This window comes from Gamsiella multidivaricata (genome assembly GCF_025024155.1).
Source record: "Gamsiella multidivaricata strain RSA 2152 chromosome Unknown BC939scaffold_50, whole genome shotgun sequence".
In the NCBI taxonomy this organism is placed as follows: domain Eukaryota; kingdom Fungi; phylum Mortierellomycota; class Mortierellomycetes; order Mortierellales; family Mortierellaceae; genus Gamsiella; species Gamsiella multidivaricata.
Genome location: NW_026251758.1, coordinates 252,095 through 277,707, shown reverse-complemented (window position 1 = coordinate 277,707; position 25,613 = coordinate 252,095). Strand labels below are relative to the sequence as shown.

General features: G+C 48.9%; 12 protein-coding genes across 12 annotated transcripts; 4 read left to right on the top strand and 8 right to left on the bottom strand.

Annotated features, from left to right (window-relative positions):
* Window positions 1-288: 288 nt before the first annotated feature.
* Window positions 289-683, bottom strand: BC939DRAFT_378633 (Skp1-Skp2-Cks1 in complex with A P27 peptide; the record flags this gene model as incomplete). Its single annotated transcript, XM_051551716.1, has 2 exons — window positions 289-383; window positions 596-683. Coding segments are annotated over 2 exons (183 nt in total), but the record flags the coding sequence as incomplete, so codon positions are not given.
* Window positions 684-1,786: 1,103 nt separating this feature from the next.
* On the bottom strand, window positions 1,787-2,992 carry BC939DRAFT_457419 (uncharacterized protein). The gene is made up of 4 exons (XM_051556474.1): window positions 2,790-2,992; window positions 2,384-2,530; window positions 2,204-2,245; window positions 1,787-2,081 (listed from the first exon to the last, which is right to left on the bottom strand). The coding sequence occupies exons 1-4, from the start codon at window positions 2,964-2,966 to the stop codon at window positions 1,878-1,880; spliced, it is 570 nt and encodes a 189-aa protein (XP_051410341.1). The 5' UTR covers window positions 2,967-2,992; the 3' UTR covers window positions 1,787-1,877.
* Window positions 2,993-3,170: 178 nt separating this feature from the next.
* Window positions 3,171-5,679, bottom strand: BC939DRAFT_229349 (uncharacterized protein). The gene is made up of 3 exons (XM_051550852.1): window positions 5,231-5,679; window positions 4,993-5,064; window positions 3,171-4,624 (listed from the first exon to the last, which is right to left on the bottom strand). Exons 1-3 carry the CDS (start codon window positions 5,417-5,419, stop codon window positions 3,395-3,397), a joined length of 1,491 nt encoding a protein of 496 aa, XP_051410340.1. The 5' UTR covers window positions 5,420-5,679; the 3' UTR covers window positions 3,171-3,394.
* Window positions 5,680-8,014: 2,335 nt separating this feature from the next.
* Window positions 8,015-9,624, top strand: BC939DRAFT_229293 (CCAAT-binding transcription factor (CBF-B/NF-YA) subunit B-domain-containing protein). Its single transcript, XM_051550849.1, has 4 exons — window positions 8,015-8,326; window positions 8,436-8,525; window positions 8,790-8,867; window positions 9,046-9,624. The coding sequence occupies exons 1-4, from the start codon at window positions 8,171-8,173 to the stop codon at window positions 9,421-9,423; spliced, it is 702 nt and encodes a 233-aa protein (XP_051410339.1). The 5' UTR covers window positions 8,015-8,170; the 3' UTR covers window positions 9,424-9,624.
* A 1-nt stretch (window position 9,625) lies between these two features.
* Window positions 9,626-10,906, bottom strand: BC939DRAFT_229298 (uncharacterized protein). Its single transcript, XM_051550851.1, has 2 exons — window positions 10,601-10,906; window positions 9,626-10,264 (listed from the first exon to the last, which is right to left on the bottom strand). The coding sequence occupies exons 1-2, from the start codon at window positions 10,820-10,822 to the stop codon at window positions 9,683-9,685; spliced, it is 804 nt and encodes a 267-aa protein (XP_051410338.1). The 5' UTR covers window positions 10,823-10,906; the 3' UTR covers window positions 9,626-9,682.
* Window positions 10,907-11,587: 681 nt separating this feature from the next.
* On the bottom strand, window positions 11,588-12,575 carry BC939DRAFT_229296 (uncharacterized protein). Its single transcript, XM_051550850.1, has 2 exons — window positions 12,309-12,575; window positions 11,588-12,217 (listed from the first exon to the last, which is right to left on the bottom strand). Exons 1-2 carry the CDS (start codon window positions 12,463-12,465, stop codon window positions 11,874-11,876), a joined length of 501 nt encoding a protein of 166 aa, XP_051410337.1. The 5' UTR covers window positions 12,466-12,575; the 3' UTR covers window positions 11,588-11,873.
* A 2,118-nt stretch (window positions 12,576-14,693) lies between these two features.
* Window positions 14,694-17,216, top strand: BC939DRAFT_457410 (uncharacterized protein). The gene has a single exon (XM_051556473.1). The coding sequence runs from the start codon at window positions 14,993-14,995 to the stop codon at window positions 17,210-17,212; it is 2,220 nt and encodes a 739-aa protein (XP_051410336.1). The 5' UTR covers window positions 14,694-14,992; the 3' UTR covers window positions 17,213-17,216.
* Window positions 17,217-17,256: 40 nt separating this feature from the next.
* BC939DRAFT_229043 (WD40 repeat-containing protein) lies at window positions 17,257-18,713 on the bottom strand. Its single transcript, XM_051550848.1, has 4 exons — window positions 18,433-18,713; window positions 18,190-18,310; window positions 17,773-18,091; window positions 17,257-17,579 (listed from the first exon to the last, which is right to left on the bottom strand). The coding sequence occupies exons 1-4, from the start codon at window positions 18,640-18,642 to the stop codon at window positions 17,366-17,368; spliced, it is 864 nt and encodes a 287-aa protein (XP_051410335.1). The 5' UTR covers window positions 18,643-18,713; the 3' UTR covers window positions 17,257-17,365.
* A 1,874-nt stretch (window positions 18,714-20,587) lies between these two features.
* Window positions 20,588-20,941, top strand: BC939DRAFT_457406 (uncharacterized protein). The gene has a single exon (XM_051556472.1). It carries the CDS (start codon window positions 20,612-20,614, stop codon window positions 20,828-20,830), a length of 219 nt encoding a protein of 72 aa, XP_051410334.1. The 5' UTR covers window positions 20,588-20,611; the 3' UTR covers window positions 20,831-20,941.
* A 23-nt stretch (window positions 20,942-20,964) lies between these two features.
* Window positions 20,965-21,368, top strand: BC939DRAFT_457405 (uncharacterized protein). Its single transcript, XM_051556471.1, has one exon. It carries the CDS (start codon window positions 21,105-21,107, stop codon window positions 21,342-21,344), a length of 240 nt encoding a protein of 79 aa, XP_051410333.1. The 5' UTR covers window positions 20,965-21,104; the 3' UTR covers window positions 21,345-21,368.
* A 4-nt stretch (window positions 21,369-21,372) lies between these two features.
* BC939DRAFT_504907 (uncharacterized protein) lies at window positions 21,373-22,865 on the bottom strand (the record flags this gene model as incomplete). Its single annotated transcript, XM_051560583.1, has 2 exons — window positions 21,373-21,728; window positions 21,809-22,865. 2 exons carry the CDS (start codon window positions 22,863-22,865, stop codon window positions 21,373-21,375), a joined length of 1,413 nt encoding a protein of 470 aa, XP_051410332.1.
* A 672-nt stretch (window positions 22,866-23,537) lies between these two features.
* On the bottom strand, window positions 23,538-24,539 carry BC939DRAFT_504906 (uncharacterized protein; the record flags this gene model as incomplete). The annotated part of the gene is made up of 1 exon (XM_051560582.1): window positions 23,538-24,539. One exon carries the CDS (start codon window positions 24,537-24,539, stop codon window positions 23,538-23,540), a length of 1,002 nt encoding a protein of 333 aa, XP_051410331.1.
* Between the last annotated feature and the right edge of the window lie 1,074 nt (window positions 24,540-25,613).

Below are 25,613 nucleotides of genomic sequence, written 5' to 3'. Positions count from 1 at the left end.
AGCTTCCCGCTGTTCTTGGTTTATTTGTGCGACCTTGACTTCCTGATACTCCACCTTGACTTCCTGATGCACCACCTTGATTTTCTGATGCTCCAACTTCACCTGCTGTTGCAACTGTTGCAACTGCTGTTGGTGAAGGCGATGTTGATCCTCCTGATCGACTGGCTGTGCGCCTTGTGCCTTTTGCGCCTGCGCCTGCAATCGTGCTTGCTCCTCCAGCGCCATCTGTTTTTTTCTATCCTCTTCCGCCTTCGCCTCAGCCCTGACTCTGATTCCTTCTTCGATCGTCCTCCGGAACAGCATTATATGCGGCTCAGGGTCGTGGCGCATATAGTGAACCCATCCCGGGGACATTTGCACATAAATCGCTCGCCATTGTGGTTCTATTAACAATAGTGCAAAAAAAAAAAGAAGTCGCGTTAGCAAAACCAGCCATAAAAGTAAGCGCCTTTGTTCAAAAGAACAACAGATGCGTCTGTAGACGCTCTTATATATAGAGCGAAGAAAGACAGAGGGAAATTGGGAGGAATGGTTGCCTTACCACTAAGCAGCTTAAGTGTATGGTTATATCTATGATTCGGATACTCCTTGAGACTGGGGGGGATGAGTGGGAGCATATACTTTGGTAGGATGATATGGCGGTATTCGTATTTATCATCCGTGATCATGTCTCCGTAGACGATAGCTTGCGCCGCTACTCTGAGTGGTGACCACTCATCCGCCTGCTTTTGCTGCTTCTGATGGTGCGATGCTTGCTGCTGCTGTTGTTGTTGTTGTTGTTGTTGTTGTTGCTGTTGTTGCCGCTGCCGCTGCCGCTGTTGCTGCTGCTGCTGTGGATCCACATGAGCCTTAACCACTTTCCCATTCTCAACCTCCTCCGCCGCCGTCCGTGATCTCTTCCGAGGCAGTCCTCCAGGCACTTCACCCTGCACCGATTGTGTCGGCTGCTGCTGCTGCTGTGGCCGCTGTGCCATCGATTGCTGCCGCGAGAGTTGTGCACGCATCTGCTGTTGCTGTTGCTCTTGCTGTTGGAGTCGCTCCTGCTGATACTTCTGCGCAATATGCTTATCCCGCTGCAGCAGCTGCTGTCGCGCATCCGACACCGGAGCCACCTCCCGCACAGCTGTAGCGGTAGTGGCGGCAACAACCGACCTTCCAGCATCCTGCCGATGATGGCGAACAGAAGGCTGGACGTTCTCCTGATCACTGGCGCTTCCATTACCATGTACACTGATACGTTCTTCATAGACCGCCCTCACATCTTCGAAGCGATAGGATTCCTGTTGGATGACCTCTTCTGTGTCTGACGCCGCCAGTTCCAGCTGGCGAACGCTTGCACCATGGAGCTGCTGATATTGTTGATGGTGATGGGCTTTTTGGGGTGCTCCTTGATGCAGCTGGCGACGCAGGGCTTCGTCGTTGTCATCCTCGGGGTCTTCGTCCTGGTTGGTATGGGCACTCCGTGGTGGGGTGCGGTTCCCGGGTAGATCCTGGTAGATCTGCGCGCTGTTCCTGGATTGCCTGTTCATCACTTTAATGCCTTGTAATGATGAGTCGCTGCGTTTGATGAGAGGCGGGCGCCGAGAGATGAGGGAAGACTTGAAATGAATGAAACGAAAGGGAAGCGTGGGGTAAGAAAAGTGCGAAAGGTTGGTCCTTTGTGGTTTTTGTTTATTTTTCAGAACCGTTCCTCCCCCTAGAATTTCAAACGGTTCGAATGTAAGCTGCAGGTCGGCCTCCTCTAAGCAGCTTGGACACATCTTCACACGCCTCTGTCCATTATCCTCTCTCAATGACAAGTGGCTATTGCCGTTTTTATTTATATCGAATACATTGTATTTGTCGTTCTACAATCTTTTCATACAATTGCCCCTCCATTATACGATCTCCTTGTTCGTCAGCCAGTCCTCCTTGATGTTCTCCAAATGGTTATCGAAATCCGCCAGTTTGCTGTAGAGACCTTCACGGATTGCCTTGGCTGCCAATGAAGGGCTCGAGGGATCCTCCAGTGTAAAGGCATCGCCCTTTGTGGTGAATCCTGATTTGTTCGCACGCCATTGACCCTCCTTGAATTGGTATGGCTATACATGCAGGTATCGTCAAAGGGATTGAAAGAGTCGTCGTTAATAAAAGCATTCATAGACATTATACTCGAGCAATTCGACAACCTGGTCCTGAGAACACACACACACGAAGTGCTTACCAAGAAAGCGATATCTTCTGTCGAAATGTTTCCGTTCTTGATCTATAGACAATTCATAGAGACAAAGAATGGCATTTTAGCACAGGTAGATCAGACACGACATCCTACGCCTTTAACAAAGAAACAAAGAAAAAAAAGAAGAAGAAAGAAAGCGATGCAACGATGCAACGATGCACTCACCACGACAGCAAACGCATCCGGGATAACTTGGAGGATCTGGGACGCGATCTTCTGGCCAACCAGTGATAATGCCTCGTCCTCGAGCCTCTCGTTGGCCTCATAGTATCCGACTATCCTCAGTCCGTTCGCCTTGCAGTGCAAATCAACCTAATCGATCCCGTAAATGATACCATCGCACAAGACGACGAACGCGTTAGAGAAAGTCCATGGTCTGTAAGGGCGACCCTCATCCTGTTGGCGTTGCTTCATCCGACTCCTCCAGTTTGCATCAGTTCAAGTCGACAACTGCAGATAAGGTCAACCTTGTTCCTGATGCAAAGCTTCCTTCCCTCCGCTTCCTTTGTAGCCATCCTCCATGTTGTGCAGTTCCATGACATCGCCTTTTTTTTTTTGCCAAAAGTAGTACCTGGGTCATGGCGACCTCGAGCATGGGTGTCAGTGTGTTCCAGAAATGAAAGAAAGGGATCGCATCCACAACGGTGTCCGAGCCCTTGTCAGCCAAGAAAACACCATTAACAGCCGTGGTCGGGTATTTGGCAGCATGGAGCAATGGCTTCAGGTATGACTTGTGTGCGAACTTCATCTTGGCAACGTTTGTAAGTGAGGAGGAGGTGACAAAGGGGAGGACAAGCTGAGGACTTATTTTCTGAATGAGAGTCAATGATCCACGTGATCATGTTCTTCAGAAGCGCGAATCTTTGGAGGAAAAAAAGAGCGCGCGCCGGTCTGAGGAGAACCTCCAGCATCAGATATCAATAAAAAAAGAAGCTTTTGTAAGGACATCATGCCGGTTTGAGTACGTTATTACTATTATTATCTTCATTAATTCAATATCACTATGGGGCTCGACGTGGTATATGGGGGTATTGTGCTATGTACTATGTATGAACAGGTAAGGGTATTGTAAGAAAAAAATTCAGCTCGACTAAAGTGGACCATGAAAAAGGAAATATACAAGGCCGCCTCGACTAATGTCAAGGCCCCGCACTCTCAGAGCTGACTGTCCTTGCTTTAAGCAGCTGCAACATGGTTGGGCTTGACGTAATCCAATCCAAACATCGACAGCTCCTGGATCAGCGCCGCGATGGGGACCAAGTTGGCTGACTGCAAGGTCGCCTGGCTCTCCTCCTCATCGTCATCATTGTCGAAATCAAACTTAAGAATATGGTTGAACGAGGCTGAGCGGTGGATCTTGGACAGAGGCGCTGGCTCAGGTGCCCATGGGTTGTGAGCAGTGTAGGGTGACTGATCACTTGAAGACGAATCCTGATCCAGCTCAACCTGAGGCCAAAGGGTGAACAGCTTCTGCTCCTGTGCCTTGAAGCTGAGCTCCTCGAGCAGACCATCCTCCATCGAGATCTCGGCAGTCTCGTGCGAGGGCTTGTTCGACTTCTTGAACACGTCGCGGAGCATCTGCTTGACGGAACTCCTCAGCTTAATGTCGTCCGAGTGGCTGTCAGAAGAGTCGGTGCGAAGGGCAGCAGTTCCAAAAGCCCTTCCGGTGCGGTAACTCAGGGACTGGAAGGCTCGATCTCTGCTCTCGGTCGATCCAGACTCCTCGCTCCTAGTGGTAGGAGCGTTTAGACTGCCGTTGCGACGAAGGTTGGTGCGGCGACCCTTGGTCAAGAAAGCGCCGAGCCGACCCAGTTTCTTGACCTTTTCACTCGAGGAGCCACTGAGCTGTCTCACCAGAGGTCTACGCTGTGCCTCGAAATCCTCGTAGATATTGTACCGCGCTGGCTTGACCATGGTGAATGATCTGCGTGCAGCTGATCGATCGCCGCCCTGTCTCCAGCCTTGGTAAGGTGCAAAGTCGTAGTCAGGGGAGTAGCCATTGGGACTGCCTAGTGCGTCAAAGTCGTCGGCAGCAGAATCGCGGTAGAGACTGAGATCGTAACGGTGGCTCGTCATGTTCCTTGGTAGGGCTCGAGGCAAGGCCATGCTGGGGTCCAATCCATGGTTACGTTCCTGTCTGCGTGGAGGGCACACGGGGCTGACTTGCTGCTGTGCGAAGGTGTTTAATGAAGGTGACACAATGGGCTCGGAAAATTGCTTTCCAGTGTGCTTGAAGAGCTTCTGTGGGGTCGAAGAAGCCTTGACCGGCTGATACTGCGTGTTGCCAATACCGGCCATCCGATCGGCGACATCTTCAGTCTCCTCTTCCGAAGAAAGAAGTTCTCGCTGGCGATCAACGTAGCCCAGAAGATTGTTCAGTTTGGCCTGTCGCGACACAGGGCTCATCTTTGGAAATGAAATAAAATGATTTTGAGGTTAGTGAGGTGAAAAAGTAGGGTTCAAAGATAGAACATGTCCTTAGAATTAAACGAGCATATGAAAAGACAGAAGAGTGAGCAGTGCTGAGCGATAGATGGGATGTGAAGAAAAATAGTCCACACAGCAAACCAAACAAAAGTAGGAAAGAAGGATTGGGATGGGAAAAATGTGGCATCGCCCCTGCATGTCACTCCCATTCCCACCCTCATTCCATGCAGCTTCTTCGCCACTTTCCACTCCAGCCTGCTTGTTCAGTTGGTCCGCAATTGTTACGCCGTAGGGGGCAAGGGAAAAAAAGTGAATGCAGGGCCACCGCGGAGAAGAAAAGAACTCACCTGGAGAGTGTGCCTGCACAGGTTAGCCTCAGAGAGGGGTGCTACTGGAGTGTGCTTGTATTGGTTGGACATCTTTGTGGAGATGATAGTAGTAGTAGTGGTGGTGGTAATGTGTAGGGGGGACTTTTAATTGGTAGTTGTAGTTATAAAACAAATAAAGGCTGAAAAAGCGAATGAGAGAAGCTGATCGGGGAATGAGGTTGTGGACTGAGGAGTGAAGGTTGCGAGTTGGTCATACAATTAGAAGGGGGCAGCTGTAGCGGATGCTGGGCGAAGTTGTTTGAAAGAGAACAGGAGTAGTAGGGGTATATATGTCTTTTCTGGTGATTGTTGTCGTTGGTGTCGAGTAGCAGTAGCAGTAGTTGTTGTTTTTAGCTGCAGAGAACAATTGAACAATGGATGTTTGCTGGAAGAGGCGATGCCCCATTATCCCGGGCCCTATTTATATGCAAGCGGAGGGGGAGTGGAGGTCTGTCGGTTGCCACGATGCCTGTGTTCCATGTGTATGGTGTATCGGACAAATGCCACTGAGACATGGGCGTGTCTTGTAGCTCACACAAACACAGGCACGCACGTACGCGTTTTTGGTGGCCACGGTTCTTGTTGGGTCTGATGCAGCTCAGCGCACATGGGAAAAGGCCGCAGGGGAGGGGCAGGGACAGGGGATCAGGGACGGCGGACTGCAGGCGGTCTGCGAGAGAGAGAGACCGCAGCGCACGAGCACTTTTTATCTTTAAAGAAAGGAGAGACAGAGATATCTGCGGGGATATGTTCCTGACTTGCGCAAACCTTAAAGCATATGTGCAGAGCCTGTGAACAGTCTACCGCAGGCGAGAAGGGCATGCAGGCGGGGAGGTGTGTGCGCTGGATCAGGTCTCGCCCCAATTTTCCCCCGAGCGACAACAGTAACTAAAAAAAAGGTTTCGCATATATTCAGTCGAATTCACTTGCGCACTGACGGAAAACTCGCCGAGAGCCGCCATGATCGCTATTTCGATGGCAACACAGACTCTGTAATCCAACACCAACACCGAGACGGCCGCAGTCTGTGTGTACGCTACTGTACCCGTTGCCGTTGAGCTAAACTATGTCTATGCCACAATTACAAAACAAACCTACCTGATCAGGACAATTGCAGTAGCGGCTGGAGGACAGTGGACGCGGCAAGACCGAGTGAAAACAAAGAGGGAAGGGGAAGGAAATGCGGGGTTTGATTATCCTATCCGAGACAACCTGCCTGTCTGTCTGTCTAACTACACTACATACACATCCTTTGTTCCAGCGCAGACGCGTCCAAACAGGAGGCCAGGAAACGTGGGGTAGGGTGATCTAGTATCACTCACTTCATCGAACATGCCTGCTTATCATTAGCATTTCGATCGACGCCACTCTCTGCTTTATGTCTTGTCTATTCATTCTCTGCCACTTCATTACCCAGTCATAGCGCGAGACTCATCTCGTGTGTTTCAGGATGCCGAGTTGGTCGAAAACCTAATCGGCATCAAAATATGCGCGTAGACTAGCATCGAGACCCTGCAGCCATTCTGATTTCAGAATTTTTGCAACCGCAGGGTCCTGAGGATGCCTTGTTCCAGGCTGAATCAGCGTTTCATCCTCATTATGGACAAACCCTGGAAGACCCAGGGGATTCTTCCATATCTTTAATGGTAGGGATAAAGCTTTCAGCTGAGTACACACCATCCTTAGTTCCACAAGTATGTTTGTGGAAATCTTTGATTCTGCGGAGGCTATGGCTTGCCGAGAGTAGGTCCTATACAAAAGTATGGCCATCATTGCATACTGAGCAGACAAGGACAGATTCCGGAGTCAAAGGTCGCATCAACTCCGGCTTCGACGCAGGTATCTGACAATGAGACATTCTTGATGTTAGGGAGGCGGGCGAAGATAGTCTCTAGTTGGTGGGTTAAAAAACATGGCAGACTCTATATCAAGGGTTTTGGAGTTGTTGCATCTATTTTAGAATCCACGTTCATGTCAAAAGAAGGATTACAGATTGGGATGGGCATCGGTATTTATTCAATAGCATGCTAGAACCTTCAAGTTATGGCAAAACAGGCGAGATGCCAAGGATATTGACAAATAGGTGTTCCAAATCCATACACGCGCGCGGCAGCCGCAATATCTGCAGGTCAAGATACCGTTACCGTAGTTAAATCCCAGAGCAAGGTTAGGGGGTTCTAGACCTCTAGTTTCTGGATGTTGGTCCGGCTCACACCAAAAGCATCCCCACTCCTAAACCAGATGATGGATGGTAATGATTGTGGGCAGTTCACCATTATACTCTGAAGTGCAGTCTTGATCGAGGGCTTATTGGCTTTGGATATGGGATCTAGGCGCCCAAAAACTGGATCTCCAGCTCCATCATTCCACATGTCGCCTCTGTAACCTATTCTTACATGCAATGCTCTGAGTCCATGATTATGCTTGAGGACGTCAATCATTGCTGTAACAGGGAACTTGCAGTCAGGACTAAACTCCAGAGTCGTTGTCCGAGTGCAGCTGTTTATAATGAAGCCCATTTCCGGCGGTATTGCGGTAAAGACTGTCCGCAAATAGTGACCACAGTGCTCGGTTCCACGGACGGGAGGCTACTTGGCCTGGTGGTCCTTAATAATACTCATTCTAGTGAAGATGACTGTTCGCCAGAGCCAGAGCCAGGGAGCACTAAGTTTTATTGAAGAGATAGTAGTGGGCTATGTCCTCCCTTAAGATGACTTTGTATCCGTTGTCAACGACTTCTGGGGCATCAATAGTAGACATTTTCATGGCTCGAATCCTGGATGGGGCGTGCAGGTGAAGAAGGAGAGGGGGAGGAGAAAGCATGGTAAAGAGACAGGCGAGGGCAATCGATGCTCCGTTTTATGTGGCGGTGAGCTGTGCCTGAAAGGAGAGAGTGACTATGGCACCAAGGCTGCGACATGCCTTCTATGGTCTGAACTGTGCCCAATTTTCTGTTCGATGTATACCCTACGCTCCTCGCGGGGCGTTTGTTTCTTGCACAGAAGTGTTTTGGGTGCTTCTCTTTCTCTCCTCCTTTTATCTTGTTTGCAGTACCAAAAACAACCTTTCATTCAGTTCTTGACACTGCACCCCACCTCCACGCACACGCACACCTGTAACCATTGGCTCATTCCGCTTTGTTCATTCCGAATTCACCATGACACAGTCTTCGAGGGTCACCTCCCCATCCCAAGAACACGCCTCGCACTCTCCTCAGTCCCTTCACCATGTCGAAGCCCGGTCGGTTCCGCAGGGAATCCATCATTATGAACATATTGCCGCCCCATACCCCGGTGTCATTGTGGTTGATCCTGTAAGTGTGCAGCACTAACTTTGACTAGGCTGAATACATCCCCCCTTTGGCCGCTGCCAGTGCATCCATACTGAAACCGATAGTGTTTTAAAACTATCAACCAATGTAGAGCATGATGCCGCCTGGGTATGTGATCGGACAGGTAGCGACTCCCCGGATCGAGGAGCCAGAGGAACCCCTCTATGTCAATGCCAAACAGGTGAGTATACCACCCCTCCAGCTCTTTCTTGCCCATCTGTCTGCAATGGACTCTTAAATGCAGCTCACAGTTGAGCCTGGGAGTTTTCATCTTGGACGATCGGTTCTCCCCCTTCCAACGGTTTCTCTCCTACGCGACCCCAGAAAAATGATTGGTCTGTGTCGAGCATTGACAGAATCCCATTGGGCAATAGGTAGACTAACCCATGGACATATGTACTCTTACTCTGCTCTATTTCTCACCTCGAAATACAAAAACTGGCAGTACCATCGAATCCTCAAGCGGAGAGCTGCCCGAGCAAACCTCGACGCACAGAACAAGTTGATGCAGCGCGGGCGGAAGGTAAAGATCACACATACACATATCAAAGCTGTACTCCCTCGCTACCTCGTCCTCCTCCTTCCCTGTGTTCTCTGCACTCGTACTTTGATCGGGAACCCAAGGCTAATCATCTTTTCCCTCTTACTTCTCTGTTCGATCTGGACCTGTGCACCATCTGTGTATTAACTCTCAATTATAGTTCATGCATGAGTCGCGCCACTTGCACGCAATGAGACGCCCACGTGGACCAGGGGGACGATTTCTGACGGCCGCCGAGATAGCTGCTCTGGATGAGCCGGGCAACAAGGCCTCCTCTGACGGGGAAGGAGGAGCAAACGATTTCAACAGCAGCAGCAGCAGCAGCAACAGTGGACATAATGATGGGAATAACAATAGCCACAACATCAACTACATCAACAGCAACCACCACAGCGCCAGCAATAGCGCCCACCATCACGTTAACGGCCAATATCAGACCTCAACAACGCGGCCAGGAATACCATTAGAAGCAGAACAAGGACACACCTCAATGTCAAGAACAGAGGGGATGCGTATGGCGAATCCCTATCAGTCTTGAGTAGACCTATATACAATGGCAGGAAAGAGCAAGCGTATCCCAGCAATAACCGTTCAGCAATGCAATGATACAGCGATGCGACCATACAACCATGCAACCATACATCGATACAATAGTAATATATACACGGGCATCTCTTTACGGCATTCCAATAAAACACACACACACCAACTTTGATGCTGCACCACACACTCCACGTAGGGAGCGCACAAAGATATTGATAAAATTTTGTGTCTCTTTATTCCTCCAAGGACCGATCTTAGGGCCCCGTCTTTTCCACATCCTGGTGTTGTTGATGATCCTGGCGTTGAAGCGACTCTAGCTGCTGATCGTGGTTTACGCGCTCACAACGTCCCGCCAACCACCTGTTCCTGCACCTGTGCAACACCAACAACACAAAGAAGATAATCAGCAGTCCGAGCGCAATGCCCAGATAATACGCCACTGCAATCGCGCCCTGGTCCCAGTTCAGGAACGGGTACACCCAAATACCCTTCGTCTTGTGGACCACGAACGTCAGGAACATGTACAAGAGCATCACTCCGGTCACGACGAACGCGTGAACGGGTTCGAGGACATGCCGGTTGAAGATCAGTTCAAAAACTGCGCAGACACCGTCCACGGCATGGACGGACGCGTTCTGCCAAGAGCCGAAGGTCGACATGTGCGCGCCAGTACTGAGCAAGGTCCAGAAGACGATCGGGACGACGATGTGGAAGGTTACGACGGTGGAGTAGAGCAGCCAGTGCGCGTAGCCCCACCATGGGGAACGGTTTTTAAGCCATTGAGCCCGCTCGGGGGTGGGTTGTCTCAAATAGCCGATCGACCAAAGAGTGGAGCACTAATGAATGAGTCGTAGAAGAACCGCGGGAGACAAGATATGCATGAGAGGCTGTATCATGATGAAGGAGGTAGTTGTGGAGAGAGAATCCGTACATACGACACACGACAAAAAAAAAAAAAAAAAAAAAAAAAGAGTTTCTAAATTTACAATTTCTAATCGACAGAGTGTAAAAAAAAATCCGGCTCTCGCTCACTCTAAACATGCCACAGGCAATGTGCCACAAAGAAGGGAATGAAAAAAGAAACACCGCCCTACAAAGCATTCATCCATTCATGGCAATAGCAGCAGCAACAAACAGCAACAACAACAACAACAATAACAAACGACACTTACGACGAGGTATGCGTTCAGTCCAAAGTAGGTGAGGTTTGTAAAGAACATGAGGTATCCCGATGCCGACTCGCTAGTCGCCCAGACCGAGACGATGACGATCAGGCAGTACAGGCACAAAAGACCGCGGAGGATGGCGAGCGTGAGAGGGCGGACCAGGTTCGAGGTCACGATCCTGTCGGGCTCGAAGTGGTCGAGCCGCAGCAATCTTGCGATCGAAGCCATTGTTTGTTGGATGAATATTAGGTGAAGGACGTTATATTAATTTATGTGTGAGGGGGCAACGTCAATTGGTCGTGCGGTATTAAAGGGATCGGGATGAGATGAAGTGGATGGATGACTTTGATGAATGAGAGGAAGAGCAAAAAAAAAAAGGTAAAGACAGGTAGGGGGCTAGGAGTGAAGAGGAGAATGTCCACTGCAACAAGGAGCTCGGCTGAAAATATGCTCGAGGGAAAATGTATCAAGAGTATATGCACTGTGGAGAAAAATATAGAAAGACGCCAGCCAGAGCTGACATCCCAAAGATACATTATCATTATCTACACTCCGGTCGCCAATTGCAATGTACTCGCCAGATACGTAATCCACTCCCCTCGCTCCTCGCCCTATGTGGGTGTTGTTTGCGGGTGAAATAACAAGAGTCGTTGCTCCTCCGGGCTCCCTTTGTGTCCTCTCGAGGGGGATAAGTCTGTTCCTTGACATTTGATCCCAAACGTTTTACCCGCCTCATGGGCTTTGCCAAATCCCCTATTCTCATCTCGTGGTTGACCTCAAAAGAGCCGTCGCAATTCTGGTAACCTTAACCGAAACAGAGTTCAAGTGGCGGCCCAGACAGACTGTGGTGATGGATGTACATATGCGTCGAATTCATGTTCCGTGCTATTCTCATGAGTAAATATCTAGCCAGCTGTTGATCGCTCTGAGAACGCTAGTTGCTTAATGCCTATGCTCACGATATAAGAGCATAGCATGCGACTTCCAGATGCGTGTCGACTACGATGCTCTGGCGAGAAAGAGCATCGTGTGAATTGAGAGCTGCGGAAGCTGACAAAATAAAGCTGATGGCTGCAAGAGTTGCTGAAGTTGCTGTGCGATGATTGTGCTGCCCGAAGACTGAAGATGCACTTGCTTGTCGAATACTGCTTCCTCAGAATCCCTGAACTGCTTGCTATAGCTCTGGCATGCACCAAAAAAGAATTTTTCTCGAAAATCCTGGAGTTTTGCCGTGCTGAGATCGAGGCGACATGCTGGGTCCGGTCATAATCCGCTGCTATCAGCGCCCACCAGAGGAGGATGTATGTTCCGCGACCGGAGAACCCCCTGCGCTCTGATTGGATGTCTCATATGGTGGTGGTGGTGGCATCTGTGCAATGTCCAGCTGCTCGATAATCGGATCACATACGACTACAACGACCGGAGTTGCCGACGTGGATCTGATGGGAGTACTTGGGGTTCTCGAAACGCTGTCCTGCTGAGGCATCTCCAGACATATGGCCGAGTCGCCAGTCGTGGAGCGCTGTGTACCCTCATATGGTGAAGTCGGAGACGGCAACTCGTGTTCGTAGATACAGATTGGGTCTCGCACATGGTCGATGTAATATGGCGGCAGATTCAGGTCTATGAACAAATGCAACCAAGGTTAAATAATCTGAGGTCGGAACTGTAGCACTGGTTGAGAACAGTTAAAGGCATTTTTTTTCCAACACACCGATCGTTTGTTGTGTCCTCTCGCGGGCTACACGTCTGAACTCCTTCTGTTCCCGTTCTTGCTGAAGATGTTTGCGATGGATAAATCCTATGAATATACCCAGCAAGAGCAGCAGGACTATGAAAGCACAAATGTAGATTGCAGCCTGGCTATTCATATCGAAGGGTACCCGACTGTTGTAGGGGGGCAAGGAGAGTGGAATAGTGTTTGGATTGATGACAATAAGAATATGGTCTGATCCCTTTAAATCATCCAGCTGAAGGTAGTTGAGCATCTGAACTGGCAGGCCCGCTGTCTCCTGGCTTCTTTTATACTCGATCTGACACAATAGACATGTGTCGCATATAGGGTCTCTGACCGCAATCTCATGGATTTCAGGGGCCGACTCGGAACCTCATTGGATGTTGATACCGAGATAGTGCCGCAATATATCCCGAGATAGCGGCGATAGACCCAGCACAAACGTAAAGATGTTTATGGAAGGACTTTAGATTCTCATATCGAAACAATGATGTCGATCTGAGGCAAACAATGCAATGATCTCAAGCGATACCGATGGTTGCTGCTGGTTGTAGTTGTCGGATGAGCTAGGGACTCTGGTCTTTCCCGCGCAATCGAGTTTAGTCAGCTTTGGCCAAGCTGCTTTCTCAGGTCCAGTTTCAGATATTCAATTGCAATAAACCATAATTAGACACCTGGCGCCTTATATTATCTCAATATAACGAGCTGCAAGTTGCACTGCTTTGTGCCCCGTGCCAGCATCGCATATTGGCTCGTCCAGTTGTTGAAGTCCGCCACGCAGAGCTTGCTTTTTCATTAGTTTTCTCTCTTCGCCAAAAAGAAAAAAAAAAGTCAAGTTGTTAAAACGCAATGTTACAAAGGATGCAGAATTTGCTAAGCCCAAGAGATATCGGTGTTGACTTTCTTTACCAAACAACAAAACTCCACCTTTGTATTACTAAGCATTTGCTGCGTCTTGACCGTTAAGGCAAGGGGCACTGCTGCTGCATTCTCACGTTTAATTTCATTGAGATGTTATGAATTGGGGACATTTATCGTGTCTATCTTAGCTACAAGTGTTTATGGGGGCACCAAGGCAATGCGCAATCTTACGGTTAATGAAATAGGCATTAAAAGATGCAGGATCCCATAAGCAAAAGCTATGATTATTTGGAAGGCTTGTTCCAACTCTTGGGACGGGGGTAATTTATTTTTGATAGCTCATTAAAACCACGACGATGCCGTTTTTTTAAGTACGCCTGCGATAAGCATGCTATTGGTGCAAACACCGGAATCCATCCTCGCATATCAATGCTATCCAAATCAGCAATGGCTTTTCGCTAGGATAGGTCTGTTCGCAGTCGCAGAAGCTTCCAGAATATGAGAATATGGACTCAAGGGGCAGCAAGCGTACATAAGCTCTTTCTACGCATTGATGTTGTGCGCTTGCCCAGGGTTGTGATAGTAGCAAACAATGTGCGCATGAGCCTAACCTCCATCATCCAATGCCGGCAGGAAAAAAAGGGAAAAAGAAAAAATAGAATACATTAGACTAATACTCACCACGTAACAACACAGCACCGTCAGTTTGGTAAGACTACTAACAATACAAAGAATAGAGCGATCTACGCAAGCGGACAAAATGAAAACAAATACAACGGTCGCCAATAGAAGTTGGTGAGCAATGAAAAGAAAATTCTTCGATACAAGCAAGGAAATTGAAGTTGAGGGCAAAGAGTATGGCTGTAAGACGCGCTCTAGACCCCAATTACTGTAATATAGCAAACAGAAGGGACATACCAAGAGTCAATTGCCACCTAATGGACCATTGGTAACACAAATGAAAAAAGAAAAAACAACCGATGGGTCGACCTGAAGCAGTAGTTTCTACAACAACACCGCCCCCTCATTTATTTGGGTGCGTGCGTGTTGTTAGACCACAGATGACGGCGGAAGCGTTAGTAATAAAGAATAAAAAATGGCCAAAGAGTATGATGGACATGTGTCCAGAGTGTCGGTATCCGAGGAGGAAAAAGCGCATCATTGACACCACCGACCAACAGGGGACACGTACAAACAAACATAAACAAACAACACCACTGCGCTCCCTATTCATATTTTATTATGCAGAAAATGCAGAATGTTGACAGGAATATGAATAAAGTTGGAAATGCGCATTGGGCTGCGTGCGTTTTTTCCTTTCCCCATTTACTCGATCGTCATTCATCCCTCCTATCCTCTTTTCTTCTTTCCTGTTGCCCCCTCTGATTTCTGTCTCATTAAATTGAACTGCCTTCCTCTGCCTCTCTGTACTGTCTCTCGATCGTCTTTGGGCATCCAAAACGCTCCACGGACCGATGCCCTTTTTTTTTTTTTTTTTGCTAAGTCTGTAATTTATTTCCTCCTGCGCCAACGACCACGCGCCTCAAAGACAGAGCTGGAATCTTCACGTTTTCTCCTTCGCCATTTCCGTTCTTACTCTTTCATCCTTTCCCTCTTCGCCTTCACACTCTTTGACCTCCACAGAAACCAAGCAATTCTTCAGCTCCATCTTTTTTCTTTCTTTTTCTTTTCTTTTCTTTTTTTTTGTCCGCAACGATTTTTTTTTGATACCCATTGATACGTACGTCCTCACATTCCTTTAACCTTGTTCCTCGATTTATTTTTCATTCTCTGGACTCCAAATGCTTCACACCCACACGACTGGGGCTTCCCCTAACACCACATCCACACCTACCACGCGGCGGAGAGCCATCTTCGGCGCCATCTTCCCGCACTCCCAGCCCCAGCACGACCAGCACAGTCCTGTCCACCCTCACCTCCCTGTTCATGAATACACCACAAATCAAAGCGCCTCAGAGTACCCACCAAGCGGTACCACTGCGCCCAACATGGTCACCCCATCAGCACGAGCCCGACGCCAAAACCGCATCTCTACCACATTTGGTGGACCCGGTTCCGTATGCGGTTCAGGGTCCGGCTCTTCCCAATCAACTTCCGCACCTTCTTCCCCATCGTCGCCTCTCACAACATTATTCGAGACCCTCACTCAATCTCCCACGACTCTGACGAATTCCTTCCCTGCCCTTGCTGGGGATCGGGAAGATGTGTTTCAGTACTCTGATCTTGTAAGTCAACATCCGCTTTCAAACTCGCCTACATCCGGCACGAGCCCGCTTGAGAGTGGGACTTTTGGTCTGGATGTCGAGGCGATCAATGCTGTTCGACAGAGGCAGAAACGACAACAGCAAGGAAGAGAGGGGAGTGATAACGACACGCCGATCATGTATTCTCATGAGGTGCAGCGTGAGGGAGCACAAGCAGATCAGACGACAACATCCATGGCGTCGTGGTCACCGACGCTTGAGGGGCATAGGGCACGGTTTACGTTCGGGTACGACGATAAACTCGTCAAAGAGGTCCAGGATGCCTTCCCGTCACCACCGTCGCCCATGGCTACTGATACTACGAGTACCCATATCCCACACCCAAACAACTTCAAGAAGGATCGTTTCACAGCTGAACTGCCACCCTTGCCGCTATCATCCTCGGTCCATACACCCCGGATTCACTCCACAAGTTCTACCAATCCCGCAGCTTCATCAACGACAGGAATGGGCACTGGAAAAGCGACGACGGTCGCAGGGCTGTTCCGTAGCGCCACTTCTTCCAAACGCCGATCGTACCTCTCTTCCACAGATTCCACAACACCGCCACCTACTGCGGGCACCAATCACAACTACATAGACAGCCACAACAATAACGCCCATGAACCATGGCACCTACACGTTTTACCGGTCCGGTCCAGCAGCCGGCGCTATACCGCGTCAGCCATCAAGGACGGTCCATTGAATGCCACTACATCTTCTGCAACACCCCCAAGCCCACGCATCCGTACCAAGAACCGACTCTCCTTCTTGGCCAGCATGCTCTTGTCCTCGTCTTCTTCGGCTTCACCGACCGCATCTACAGGTCCGAACATTCCAACGGATCTGACGAACACCTCTACCAAACCCCTCCCGCCCGTGCCTTCATACCTTTCCAACGTCCCTCTCTCGGATTTGCCAATCACAACAGAAATACTCGCGCAAGACTCAACAGAGACTGTTACCGCAACCATGTCATCAATACCACCATCGCGCAATGCCTACTCCCTCGACTCATCCTCCCTGGCCCTGCGCCCAAGTACGACCACGACCCCGATCAACAACAACATCATCCGCACGCGATCCCACTCCGCCACCAGCAAGAGCATCCTCTCGCTCACCGACAGTAACTTCCTCTCCTCCGCCCCCACAAAATCCCGTCCTCGTCCATCCGTACTCCCTCCTCCAGTCGTGCCTGCAGCTAAACCCCCACCTCTACAGACACAACATCCACCTCCACCACTCTCATTCAGCTATCCTGAAGCCCATCTTCCACAACAGACATACCGCCCATACGACCCACAGTATTGTGCACAAGAACACATTCACCAGATCGCCGCCATCCCCGGCCCGATCTCCGCAGCTCCCTCTGGTACATCCACAGCCTCCGCTGGGGGAGAAGGTGGTAGTAGTGGAGGAGAAATAGAAGTCCTCCAAGCAAGTCCCGGAGGATCAGGAAGAGAAGACGAACATCATCCGTCCCAGGAATCACTCATGGTCGCCTCCCTCTCCGAAACGACCTCGGTTCCCGGAAACTATCGTCCTCATCAGGTCCAGCATGGAGATAAGCAAGCACACGGCGCAGATCAACAACCTGCTTGCTCGCCTTCTTCCTCACCAAGCTCGACATCGACTGTCGATGCCAAGGGCGATAGTAGTAATAGCAGTAATAGTGGTCAAAAGAAGAACCGTACGAAAAAGAAGAAGAAGGGTCGTTGCATCACGCTTTCCATCTTCAACTTTTTCAATAAAAAATAACATGAAAAAAAAAGAAAAAGAAAAAAACGCGAAACGCAAAACATCATGAATTCCTCCGCGGCCCAGAATCCAATTGATCATTCATTCAAAATAGGTATTTTTCAATTTAATTAATTTTATTAGGGCGTCGAAATGAAGAGGGGGAAGGAGAAATTACTTTTCATAGACAGTAGGACGGCGTGCTGTGGTTCCCCAGATGACGACCGTCTTGTCCTTCTCAGCACTCACGACTGAGCTGTTCGCCCACGCGACTCCAACAATCGGTCCATTCTGTTCCTTCGTCGTCTTCTCCACCGCACCATCGCGTGTCGACCAATAGTACAGCGTTCCATCCGCAGATCCAGACACCACATACTGACCATCGGGACTAATTTCAGGCAGGATAATGAAAGAATAAAGAAGCAAACCCACGTCAGTTTTTTCCAACGCGTTAAAAACAACAACAACAACCAAAGACCAACTGCCAAACACGGCAAAACAGAGACATCCATGTTCTTGTTTTCGTCGTCGTCGCCGTCGTCGTCATTTCTCTTGTGTATTTTTTTCTTCCTTATCATTACCTGAAGCAAGCCTTCGTCCAATTCGTTCCAGTCTTGTAACCATCCGCATGGAGCACCGATAAGGTCTCATAGGTTCTCACGTCCAAAATCCTCAACGTGTTATCCCTCGAGTTCGTCAAAATCTGTGTCCCATCCGAGGACGGACACACGGACGTGATCTGGCCCAGATGAATCCCAGTCACTTCCTTCACACAGTTACCCGATCTCGCGTCCCAGAACCGCAAGTTGTTGTCCAAATGTCCACTTGCGATTGTTGCCCCATCAAAGTCCAAAAGGCATACATCGTTCACGCTCGCAAACGTAAACATCGTACGAATACCTAATAAAAAAAAAGAGATACATTAAAAAAAATAGTCAAGGACTGAAAACCATCTTGGCTATATGGGAGTAAATAGCAGCAGGTGTCGTCCAACTTACAGTATCCCTTTTGAAGGTCCCACACTTTAATCGTTCGATCATGACTTCCAGAAACAACCTTGCTCGAGTCCGGGTTGAACCGTGCCGAAAACACCTTTCCAATATGTCCCGTCAACGTATGCTATTCAATAGAACAAGAAGACGAAAAAAAAAAAAAGTGCAACAGCAACGTCAATTCGCTTCGAAAAAGAAAAGAAAAAACCAGAGATAGTACACGCCAATAGTGTCCATGTGCATCCTTACTCTAGGTCGTCCAGTACCCAAATGCCACAGTCGTGCTGCATTATCATTCGATGCTCCAAGTAACAGCTCATCGGACGCATTGAACGACACACACATCACAGCCTGTAAACACCCTGTCAACGTCGATTTGAGCGATCCAGTCTTGATGTCCCAGATCTTGATCTTCTTATCATTCGATCCCGTCGCAAACATCGATCCTCCGTTCGACATCGCAACCGTATTCACCTCTGACTCGTGTGCAGTCTACATAAATGATAATAATAATAATAAAATCAAAAAATAAACAGTGATTAGGCGATCAAATATCTTCCGAGTCTCATATATCCCACTTGAAGCCTCCCCCCTCTCCAAACACGATCAGATATCCGCTGAGGACGTACAATCTTCCTAGAGGATATCTGCGGGATAATAGAAAAGATCGAAGATCCTCCCCGCCAACTTGACTGCGTCGGTGAATCCGGTCCCGCACTTCGGAGCGACCGCGTGCTCGGTGGAGACTGTGCCGCTGCCGTCGCTGCTGCTACTGCCTCCTGCTGCTCATTCTCCAAGAACACGTTCGCAGCATTCATCCTATCAGCCTCCTCATTCATCTTCTTGAGCCATCGCTGCAACAGCTGCGCGTTCTCTCTTTCCAGATCACGCTGTCGTTCGTCGAGTTTTCCCATCTCCAGTTGCAGAGTCGTGAGTTCGTCCTGGATCACCTGGATCGTGATGTTCTTTTCGTTCACGAGATCCAGCAGTTCCTGGGTCTTGCGCGCCAACGTGTGGTTCGTCTCTGTCAATGTTCGGATACTGGAACACATAACGGTCGCAAAAAAAAAGAAGAAAAAAAGAAACGCGTTAAGCAATACATTAATAGAGCAAAAACTTGGGTATAGGATCGGGATTGACAACTTGCGCCGCAGTCGCGAAGCATAGCATAGCGAAAAATAAAATAAAAAACATACTCTTCCTTGTTCTGAGCAAGCGTCTGATCCTTGGCTCGCAAGATATCATTCAAATCCAACAATCGTTGAGCATTCGTTCCCTGGGTCTTGTACAGCTCTGCTCGCTCATCCTTCAAACTCGCAATCTGAGCCTCGAGCTCCGCACTTCGCTTCTGGTTCATGGGGCTCCTATCCAACCCATTCATCAAAAGGGGGTTTTTTTAAAAAAAAAATTAGACGCAGGTTTTCAGTATGCTAAGCATTCTGTCGAAAAAAAGGATATCCAAAATCCCATGAACATTAAAGAAAAAAGTTCCTCCCCAAAGGAGGGTGCTTGTCCTTTTTTTTTTTTACCCTTGTTCGCGTAGGACAGTGACCTGACGAGCCATCTTATCATGCTGATCCTTTGATGTCTGGGCAGTTGTCTCCAGATGCTTATTCTGCTCCACAAAGTAAGTCAGCTTCTGAACAAGTCCGTTATCTAAAAAGCGAAAGAGAAATAAAAAAAAAAAAGCGTTCAATATGTATACGAGGCGTGGGTGGAGAGCCAAAAAAGAAACGTCCGCCGTCAGCACCCCAGAATCATTCGTTATCGCTGTCGCCTGGTATCGCATTCATCAATGACTTAAAGGAACACATTTCCGGTTGTTTGAGAAACAAAAAAAAAAAAAGACTCCCATAATTTTTCTTCAGCTTACAGGACTCCACCATGTTCGTAAAGGCCTTCTCGTGGTTGTCGCGGTTCGCAAAAAGGCCCAGGATTTCATTCTCCCATTGTTGTGTTGGAGCATGCGCCATCGTCATTCTGATTCTTTCTTCCGAGTTGCTGTCGCTGTCCTGTCTTGACTTTGAGAGGGTTTGGTGATTTCCGTCGTCTTTTTCAACGATGATGAAGGATGAAGGCTGAACGTGGGTCGTGACTGAATGCAGACGTTTGCTGAGCCGTATCCTTGGGGGCAATTAATAGTTCGGGAGGGCGAGTAGTTTGTAGTAAAACAAAGATGTGTGTATGAAGGTGTATGAAGGTAGCAGATGAGGGATTGTGTTGCAAAGATGGAATGCGTTCTTGCATGTGTTTTTCTTCCTCTTTCTCCCTCTCTCTCTCTCTCCTCACATCAAGAGCTTAAACTCTTTAGAATCAAATCCCTCGTACGCGCAGGCGTACCGCACACAGGGTTTCAAACTCAGTAATTTTTTGATGTGCATTTCCAAATGCGTACGTTGAAATAGGTTCACATTTGGTGACAACGCGTATGATAGAAATACACCAACCTGAGGGGAGGTGTGTAGCAAAATACGTCCCTGTATTTTCAAAAATACGGAGTGCGGCGGTGATTTTTACTATTTCCATGCCCTTTATTTTTCACCATGCCTTACATCTCCGAGCGCAAAAAACAACAACTTCGCTACCTGGAAAGAACGATATTTTTCGACTGACGATAAAGACGACCATGAGGAAGCAGAAGAATTAATGACTCTATACACATTCATCTCGTTGTCTCGCTTCATGGACGACCGTACTAGGCGACATCGAGATGGTCATTTTCGAAAAGTTTCCAACGCTCAACAGCGACGAGTTTCAGTCAACATTCAGGACTATGAGGCAAGGCTTTGCCGCTCTTGTGAGGCTACTCGAGGGCCCACCCTGTTTTTTCGAACAATTCTAGATGTGCGCAGCTCCACCCTGCCTGGCAGATCGCGATAGCTCTGGCTCGTTTTGGCGGTGCTGGAAATGGCTCATCTGTGATGAGTAAACAGGCGCTCGCTGGTCTTGCAGTGGGGATGATTATTCTTTACACCAAGCGGGTCGTAAAAGCCTCGATGTCAGTCAGAGGTGATGCATGGGAGGAAATGTTTCTGGAGGATGAAGCTGTGGATAGAGCTGACGAAAACATTGATGTACCAAGAGACGCCAACAACTTTAGAGAGATATTGAAGAGAACTAGACTACCCTCGAACCCAACCGTCAGCGAGGAGTACTGTTGAACCTAGTTATAAAGACAATTTATTCCAGCTACTTGTCCTTAATAATGGCCATGATGGCCTTGATATCCTCCAGTTTGAACCCGTTGCTCATGGCTGACTGCACCAACATAGCCTTCTGCATCATGAACTTAAAGTCCGATTCTGCCTTCAGTTTTTCTTTCTCCCACAACAACTTCTTCTCCTCCAGTTCGATCCTTTTCTCCTCACTCTCTCTCTCCCATTTAAGCCTGATTCCCAAGAGCTCCTTCTCTGCCTCCCGTTGTTTTTCTGCCTGCTCCTTCTCCAGTGCGATCCTTCGTTCTTCCAACGCAACACGCTTTTGATCGAGTTTCATCCGTCTCGCATCACTGACTTTCTCTTGCTCCAGTTTCTTTTCCTCGATTTCTTTCAGTGCGCCAAAAAAAAAAAAAAAGATTAGAAAACAATATGCAGACACTAACAAACAACGATCCAGTCCTCAGTACCTTCAAGCTTAGAGGTCGATGAATCCAGGTAAGCAGTGGTGAATCCATTCCGTGTATTCCGAGAGGGGCCATGATCCACCTTGGGTGGAGCCTTGCGCGTGTCTGTGACCCTGGACTTCTTGCTAGAAACGTTTGACTCTGTATCCAATGCTTGTCGTTTTGATGGGCGAGATTTACCCACTTGCAGCGCAGGTGGGGGATCTGCAGCGGCAGACGCTCCGTCAATACCAGGCTCACTCAAGAGACCTTGGTCTGCATTGTCGGTGAAGGCTGAAACTTGGATGTCATCGAGGGTGTCATCGAGGTTATAGACATCAGTTGGGTTGATACTAGGTTCTTCATTATCTTCGCTGCTGGGTTCGTTATTTTCCAAGTCGCTATTAACGTCGTCATTGCTATTGTTACCATCGTCGTTGCTGTTGTCGTTGTCGTTGTCGATGAAAGAGTTATCAAGAGCGATGACGCCCTGGTCCTCGACGACGGCATCAGGAAGGCCCCGACTCCTGTTATTCCTTCTCCTGGTCAACTCCACCAACGGGGGGACGTTCGGCTTCTGTCCAAACAAGTTGTCCATCCTCTGATAGCAAGCACACAGGCTTTCGAGCTTGCCCGTCATTGTGTAAATACCATTCTTCCGGTCCTCGTCTGTCACCTCAAAGCCAGTACGTGACGATAGATCCTTGACTGATTTGTATTTGTTTTTGTGCCGCTGGAACCGCTCCCGCATTGCCCTCGCTGTCAGGTTCAGGCGTCCTTTGCTATGCCGCGAAACTAATGCTGCCAGTGTAGCATACCCGCTTGATGCTGTCCCTGATGGCTTCCCAACAGACGTCCGTCCTGAAGTTCTGTGGAGTAAGTCAAAGTTGGGCTTATGTTCGAGCCAGGAGAGAACGCGGTCAAAGTCTTCTTTTGTAAATCGGTCCTTGGATGCGGTTGACTTCGACGTGTCTTTTCGGGATGTCGAAGCAGAGACAATGGAGGGTTGATCGAGGTCTCGTCCAGCATCAGAAGACGGTGGTGGTGGTGAGAGGGATTCGCAGTGCACTTGTCTGTTCATCTGTTAGGGCGGGTGATGGTTGAGAGAGTAGTTGCGCGCAAAAACACAAAATGCGTACACATGATCATTGATATGCGTCAACGGCGGGTGACGCATTTGCGGCAGCATTGCCGGTTTATTTCACAAACGCGCATCTAAAATGCGTACCTGCAAAAGATTGAAAACACAGTTTGAAACTTCCTTAATACACATTTACACACGCCCCCTCCATCCGCCACATTACCATCTTAAAAAAAAAAAAATCCCATGCCGTATTTAATGGCTATGGCCATATTTATTTGCTATGGCATGCTTCTTCAAAATGCCAATAGCCCTGGCGTATACAGCTTAGGGAGTCTTTCGTGACGGGGAAAAGGGGGAGGGAGGGCTCAGTGTTGCCATGTTGGTGGCGTTACACGTGCCCATCAGAACATCGGTCTGTTGGACTGAGACAGCAGTTAGAGCTCACAACCAACGAACAAAAGGGGTTTATGTTGTTTGGCAGCAACAGGTATCCATGGAGCGAAGAAAAAAAAAACCAGCATATATATAATTGACCGTTGTTCTTGTTTAGTGTCTTCGCATCTTCACACAAGTCGGCCACAGATTGGATGTTAAAAAAAAAATTGCACGCATGGCACGGGTGCTTGTGGGTGGGTGTGTGTGTGTGAACGCAAAAAAATAAAGATATTTTTATTTGACCAGGATAACTTGCATTCTCCGACCCTTGTTTGCACCTCCCAATCCCCGGACACTCAGGAACCGGCTTGATTGGGCCCCAATGCCATCCAATGGCAACGGCAACGATAATGGCAACGGATCGATCACACATGGATCTTCCTTGGTCAAACCGGATGATACAGACACAGGGAGTTCGAAGGATGTTGGTGAACTTGGCGAGCTTGCAGGGGAGGACAAAACAGACGACGACGATGATGATGATGATGATGAACTGGAATCAGTCAATGCAGGCGTCGTTGGGAACGATGAAGATGAAGATGACGATGATATCGAGGAGAACGAAGAGGACATAGAGCTGGAAGTCGACGAACGTTGTGGTCGATATGGATGGAAGCCTGTTGAGTGTTCGGGCGCTGAAGCTCCCGTTGGCGTCAAGGGCTTGCGGGAATGAAGAATAAGGAGGTTCCGGCTGTGGTCATAGACGTTGCTACTCCTGTACGATGACGGGTCGCTTGACCATCGTTCCCCTGCCATCCTGAGCTCTGAGGATGATGGCGACGACGACGACGACGACGACGACGAGGGTCCGGAAAAGCTGGAGCGTGAGCTACTGCTGCTGCTGCTGCTGCTGCCTGAGTTGACATTGACATAAGATAACGCCACTGTTGCCAGGGTTGCAGTTGCGTCGGCCTGGGAGCTTGAAGTTGCTTCAGAGTCCTCTGGTGGGCCAAACTGTTGATCGTAGCTTCGAATGTCGACAGCAATGGAGAGCGCAGGGTCTTTTTGGATTCGGAAGGAGAAGACGATCCCCTTGGAGGGATCGTCCTGGGAGGGTGACCGCCTGGGTAGTGCCTTCTTGCGACCACCCTGGAGAGAGTCCAACGGCTGGGGTGAGGGCGAAGAGGCATTGGAGGGAGCCTTGCTGTTGTTGTTGCTATGGGTGGTGCTACTGCTGCGTTGTGGGTAGGCCGACTGCCTAGTCTTGCGGGTAGTGGTGGTCTTTTTCTTTGCCATGGCGAATGAGTGGATCTGCGGGGGGGAAGCAGGCTTAGTGGGAAACCTTTTGGCGGTCCAGGAACAAGGGAGAGGAAAGCGGAGGAGAGTGGAGGGTTGGTGCAGAAGAGCAGGGACAGGGAGAGGAGTAGAAGTAGCTGGGCAGGCAAGTGAGGCAGAGGGAGGTCAAGATGGGGCTATGGCTATGGCTATGGCACTAGCAATGGTAATGGATAGTGGCAATGGTATGGGATTGTTGGTGGTGTGGTGTGATGTGGTGTGGTGTGGTATGGTGAGGTATGAAGTGATATATACACGGGCAGAACAAAGTGAATCAACAGTTCAAGCAGACAAAGACGAGTGGAGAAAAAGAAAAGAAGGCAGACAGCGGGTTGATGCATCTACCCAGCAGAGGGTGGAAGAAGAGGAGAAGAGGGGGGGGAGGGGGAGCAGAAAAAAAAGCGAAGGAGGAGGAGTGGTAAAAAAAAAAAACACAAGTCCAACTTACGAGGTACAAAAAAAAAACAGTCGGACAGACAGCTCTCTCTCTTTTGTCTCTGTCTCTCTTTGGTTCCTGTCTTGTCTCCCCTCTCCGGGTAGACTAAGGGTAGGGAAACCAAGCTACTCTTCCGTCCGTGTGTCGATGTGCGTGTGTGTGTTTGTTTGTTTGTTTGAATAATGCGTGGCATGCTTGTTGTACATCTACACTAATGGGTGCCTCAATTGCCAATGCCTCTCTCCCCTTCTTTCTTTCTTTTCCTTCCCTCGTCATTCAATCAATATCATTCTAATCCTTTACCGCCCCTCCACAGCATTGGTCTGCCCCTCTTCCTCCTTCTATCCCCGGTCCTCCTCCTTCGCCTCCCACTCCACCTTACCTTCCTCACTTCTCTTACTGCCCCTCGTCATATCCTTATCTTTAAACTTGAGTTGGTTCGCCCAATTGCCTCCAGGTTACCAACAGCAGTGACGACACCGGAATGGCATGATTGCCACCACTTCAACGATCTATACTCGCACGCACACACGCCAATTCAATACCTTTTTTCTATTTTTTATTTATCTTTATTGTGTAATGTACAGGGCAAAAATGGG

Coding starts and splice junctions, on each gene's coding strand:
- BC939DRAFT_457419 (XM_051556474.1), bottom strand. CDS start 2,966: ATGAAGTTCGCACACAAGTCATACCTGAAGCCATTGCTCCATGCTGCC. Junction 2,246..2,383: donor CGGATGCGTTTGCTGTCGTG/GTGAGTGCATCG, acceptor AATTGTCTATAG/ATCAAGAACGGAAACATTTC. Junction 2,082..2,203: donor CAGAAGATATCGCTTTCTTG/GTAAGCACTTCG, acceptor CTGCATGTATAG/CCATACCAATTCAAGGAGGG.
- BC939DRAFT_229349 (XM_051550852.1), bottom strand. CDS start 5,419: ATGGGGCATCGCCTCTTCCAGCAAACATCCATTGTTCAATTGTTCTCT. Junction 5,065..5,230: donor ACAGCTGCCCCCTTCTAATT/GTATGACCAACT, acceptor ATCTCCACAAAG/ATGTCCAACCAATACAAGCA. Junction 4,625..4,992: donor TGTGCAGGCACACTCTCCAG/GTGAGTTCTTTT, acceptor TCATTTCCAAAG/ATGAGCCCTGTGTCGCGACA.
- BC939DRAFT_229293 (XM_051550849.1), top strand. CDS start 8,171: ATGACACAGTCTTCGAGGGTCACCTCCCCATCCCAAGAACACGCCTCG. Junction 8,327..8,435: donor GTGTCATTGTGGTTGATCCT/GTAAGTGTGCAG, acceptor CAACCAATGTAG/AGCATGATGCCGCCTGGGTA. Junction 8,526..8,789: donor TCTATGTCAATGCCAAACAG/GTGAGTATACCA, acceptor AAAAACTGGCAG/TACCATCGAATCCTCAAGCG.
- BC939DRAFT_229298 (XM_051550851.1), bottom strand. CDS start 10,822: ATGGCTTCGATCGCAAGATTGCTGCGGCTCGACCACTTCGAGCCCGAC. Junction 10,265..10,600: donor GACTGAACGCATACCTCGTC/GTAAGTGTCGTT, acceptor CTCATTCATTAG/TGCTCCACTCTTTGGTCGAT.
- BC939DRAFT_229296 (XM_051550850.1), bottom strand. CDS start 12,465: ATGAATAGCCAGGCTGCAATCTACATTTGTGCTTTCATAGTCCTGCTG. Junction 12,218..12,308: donor GAGGACACAACAAACGATCG/GTGTGTTGGAAA, acceptor ATTTGTTCATAG/ACCTGAATCTGCCGCCATAT.
- BC939DRAFT_457410 (XM_051556473.1), top strand. CDS start 14,993: ATGCTTCACACCCACACGACTGGGGCTTCCCCTAACACCACATCCACA.
- BC939DRAFT_229043 (XM_051550848.1), bottom strand. CDS start 18,642: ATGTCGAACGGAGGATCGATGTTTGCGACGGGATCGAATGATAAGAAG. Junction 18,092..18,189: donor GGACCTTCAAAAGGGATACT/GTAAGTTGGACG, acceptor TTTTTTTATTAG/GTATTCGTACGATGTTTACG. Junction 17,580..17,772: donor TGGACGAAGGCTTGCTTCAG/GTAATGATAAGG, acceptor GCCTGAAATTAG/TCCCGATGGTCAGTATGTGG.
- BC939DRAFT_457406 (XM_051556472.1), top strand. CDS start 20,612: ATGATAGAAATACACCAACCTGAGGGGAGGTGTGTAGCAAAATACGTC.
- BC939DRAFT_457405 (XM_051556471.1), top strand. CDS start 21,105: ATGAGTAAACAGGCGCTCGCTGGTCTTGCAGTGGGGATGATTATTCTT.